Source organism: Dreissena polymorpha, chromosome 4 (assembly GCF_020536995.1).
Source record: "Dreissena polymorpha isolate Duluth1 chromosome 4, UMN_Dpol_1.0, whole genome shotgun sequence".
Lineage (NCBI taxonomy): Eukaryota > Metazoa > Mollusca > Bivalvia > Myida > Dreissenidae > Dreissena > Dreissena polymorpha.
Window position 1 is genome coordinate 108,411,859 of NC_068358.1, and position 4,151 is coordinate 108,416,009.

General features: G+C 44.8%; 1 protein-coding gene across 1 annotated transcript; it reads left to right on the forward strand.

Moving 5' to 3' along the window:
* The first annotated feature begins 3,152 nt into the window (after positions 1 to 3,152).
* Positions 3,153 to 4,151, forward strand: LOC127878686 (uncharacterized). The gene has a single exon (XM_052425215.1). It carries the CDS (start codon positions 3,153 to 3,155, stop codon positions 4,149 to 4,151), a length of 999 nt encoding a protein of 332 aa, XP_052281175.1.

A 4,151-nucleotide genomic window follows, 5' to 3' on the forward strand; every position in this document is an offset into this window, starting at 1 on the left:
AATTATCAGGAGATAGCAGAAATTATGATATTTTAATAATATGTTTGAATGATATAAGAAAATGTTAAAAGTTTATTGTGTAACATAACAACGTATGCATATTGTCAATGGTTCCAAGGTTGATATCACCGAGGAGTGGCAATGGTGGATAAGCTCCCATTGTCTATAAAATGCTTCTCAATGGTGGGCGTAAAACATAGCCTCTGTCAACTAAGTCCAGCTCCTGGCCGCTTGTGTGGCTTGTCCATCAAAGGGAGGGAAAACTCTGACTTCAAACCTCCGATGCCTTGCGCCCATACCCCTCCATGGGAAAGTGCTAGGTGAAGGATATCACTGATATATAAACCACGGACAGAGTAGGTTCTCAAGTCATGGTAGGCCGCTATTCTTGGGGAGGAGGACACCCCGAGTAAAAACCTCAACCACCGAAGTCGGCGAATGTCAGCCAGAAATGGCGTGGGAAGTCAACCGGACATTCACGCATAACCCATCACATGGCCGTACAACTAACGTTGGAACGATGTGGTGTCGTCCTGCTGAATCGTGGACAGGGTAGGGTGACATCGGGACCCGAGCCTCGAAGGGGCCCACCACAAGCTACTAACTGCGGCTCTGATACTCCTGCAGTGACTAGGGGAGGACAGAGTGCAGATACTAGCCACGCACAATCCCTCCGCATCATGCACTGGAATGCAGAGGGTCTGCAGCGTAAATAGCTAGAGCTGCAAAATTTCCTAAAAACCAACAGCATCGACATCTGCTGCATCCAAGAAACCCATCTAAACGATAATCACAGGTTTTTCATCAGAGGGTATGAACTCTATAAACATGATAGACTGAATAGACCAAAGGGGGGGCCTGCACCATTGTGAAGAACAGTATACCATCAGTAGAGAAACAGCGCTCCTGTGACTCTGACACAGAATACATCAGTGTTAAGGTAATTCTTCCTGACAAGAATCTGACAGTGCTCAACCTCTATAGTCCTCCAAACAAACATATTGGGCTACCCCAACTTGAAGCAAATCCAACTAACTGGATAGCTGTAGGCGACTTCAACAGCAATTCTCCTTGTTGGGGGTACAAGGAGCTAAATGCCAAAGGCGAAGAAGTTGAAGACTGGATGGTTTCAAATTGTCTTGTCCTTCTCAACAAACCAGATGACACACCAACATTCTACTCCAGAGTGTGGCATAAGACAAGCAGCCCAGACTTAGCTATTGCCACAGATGATATTCAGAAAATATCTCAACGGGAAGTGTCATCACAACTAGGAGGTAATGACCACCGACCGGTCATTATCACGGTACAGAAAAACATCACCAGAGAAGGTAAATTACCACCAAGTTGGAATTACAAAAAAAAAAGATTGGGAAATCTTTAAACACTGGCAGACAGAAATAGTGCCGACATCATTACACAGACATCAGACATGGACAAGGCTGCAAGTTTATTCACTAAAGCAATTCTCAACGCAGCTCACAAATCTATCCCAAGAGGTAGAAGGCGGGACTACAAACCCTTCTGGTCACCTGAGCTAGACAAACTCCACAACCAACTGAGCGAAGCCAGAGAAGAAATGGAAGAAAACCCTTCAGAGCAGAACATCCTGAAAAGCAAACAACTGAGAGAACTTTTTGAAGAAGAGAAGGCTAAACAGGCAAGGGAAAGCTGGCAGGAAAAACGGAATTTCTGAATCTCAAAAAAAGACACAAGAAAGCTTTGGCATCTCACCAATCTGCTGAGTGACGACACCCGCCGGCAGAAGAAAACTGCTCTCTTGGTAGATGGCACACCTGTCACTGGAAAGGCAGCCGCAAATGTTTTTGCCAAAGTCTACGAGGCAGAGAGTAGAGTAAATCTCCCACAAGAAAGAATCACAGATGTAAGACGAGAGACCAAAACACTCTCAAATCACATTGCAGAAGAAGAAGTAAGCCCATACATGTCAGATAGTCTCACCATGCACGAATTACAGACAGCCTTGAAGAAGCTGAAGGAGAAGAAATCACAAGGCGCAGACGGCATCACAAATGAAATGCTGACACATCTAGGTCATAAAGCAAACACTACTCTTCTACACATCTTCAACCTAGGCTGGCACTGTGGCAAATTCCCATCGAAATGGAAAGAATCTCACATCATTCCTATTTTCAAAAAAGGTAAAGACAAAAGCAAACCAGAGAGTTACAGACCAATCAGTCTACTTAGCTGCACTGGCAAACTTCTGGAAAGAATAATCAACGAGCGGCTTGTCTGGCATCTAGAGTCAAACAATTTAGTTGTCCCAACACAGACTGGCTACCGACAACACCATAGCACAGACGACCAACTAGCCTACTTCACATAAGACATCGAAGATGCTTTCCAAGAAAAAAGAAGGTGCTAGCTGTCTTCTTTGACCTCTCAAAAGCATTCGACAAAGTCTGGAAGGAAGGTCTGCCTCTGAAACTCCTCCAAAATGGTGTGTCAGGAAAACTTGACAAATGGATCAATGGCTATCTATTCAACAGAACAGCAAGAGTCAAACTTGACAACACTCTCAGCAAACAAGGTAAAATGAGAGAAGGGGTGCCACAAGGGGGAGTTATATCCACCACATTGTTCCTCGTATACATTAACGACCTTGTGCCAAATCTACCAAGATACGTGTTGAACACCCTAAATGCTAATGACCTTGCCATTTGGAGCTCAGAGACAAGTGCTGGCACTTCTTCTGTCAGAATCCAGACAGCCGTAAACAAGGTAGAGGAGTGGACAGACAAGTGGGCATTAAATATTAACAAAACCAAAACAGTCACCATGCTCTTCTCGCTATCTACTTCCAAAGAGAGAATCAATCTAACCTTAAACAAAACCCCAGTACCACAAGTAGAAACAACAACATTCCTTGGAGTAACGCTTGATTCGCGTCTGACATGGAACACACATCTAGACAAACTACAAGAAAGATCCATCAAAAAGACAGCCATTATGAAAAAGCTTGCTGGTTCAACCTGGGGAGCCAATAGAAAAAGTTTGACACAGATATACAAGGGCACTGTAAGACCAATAGCCGAATATGCCTCTTCATCATGGATAGCAGCTTCCAAATCCAGCAAGAGCAAACTTGACAAGGTACAAAACTCATTCTGCGCATCATACTAGGAGCCATGAAAACTACACCAATCACAGAAATGGAGAAAGCAGCCAATCTAGAACCATTAGAAACAAGGCGACAATACAAAGCTCTAGTACAATCGGAGAAAGCACGGAGACTTCCATCCCACCCCATCCACTCAAAGCTACAGAAGAGACCAAAATGTAGACTCAAAAGACAAAGTCTCAACCACGTTGTCAAACAACTAATCAGTGAAAAGGTAGTGACAGTAGACACGGACATCGAACCACTCACCCCAGACACATGGATCCCAAGACAACAAACCCTAACCATCAGAGTCGATGTTCCAGGAGTTGAGAACAAGGCACAAAACCCTGTCCAACTGAAATTCTGTACTTCAGACATGATCAGCCAGCGCTACCCACCACACTCATGGATCCAGGCCTTTACTGATGGATCAGCAGAAAAGGCAGTCAAGAACGCTGGAAGCGGGGTGTACATAACATACCCAGCAGGACCCCCTTTTGCCTCAGCAATCGCAGTAGGTGAACAAAGCTCCAACTACAGAGCTGAGGTCCAGGCTCTTCAGTCAGCAGCACATCATCTGATTGAGCAGGATGTACAGGAAAGAAACATTGTCTTCCTTACAGACTCACTGTCAGCCCTACAGTCCCTCTCAGCAGGACCATCAGATGCCACAACAAGACAGCTGCTGACACACATTTGCCACCTGTCAGACCACAACAATGTTGTGCTACAGTGGATACCTTCCCATGTAGGCATAGCCGGCAACGAAGCTGCAGACAAGCTTGCCAAGGAGGGATCAAAGAAGGAGCAGCCTCAACCCCCAATATCATACCATGAGGCAAAAACCTTACTCAATAACAAATTCACCACAGAATGGAATTACAAAAATGATGGATACCAACCCCAGAAAAACAGCATCGACAAACTCAACAGACACGGTCAAACCATCATCTTCAGGCTCAGAACTAGACACTGTCGTCTTCAAAAGCACATGAATAGACTTGGACTTGCTGAAACAGCTTAA

What these genes read in the sequence shown, in the direction of transcription:
- LOC127878686 (XM_052425215.1), top strand. Translation starts at nt 3,153, where the DNA reads ATGAAAACTACACCAATCACAGAAATGGAGAAAGCAGCCAATCTAGAA.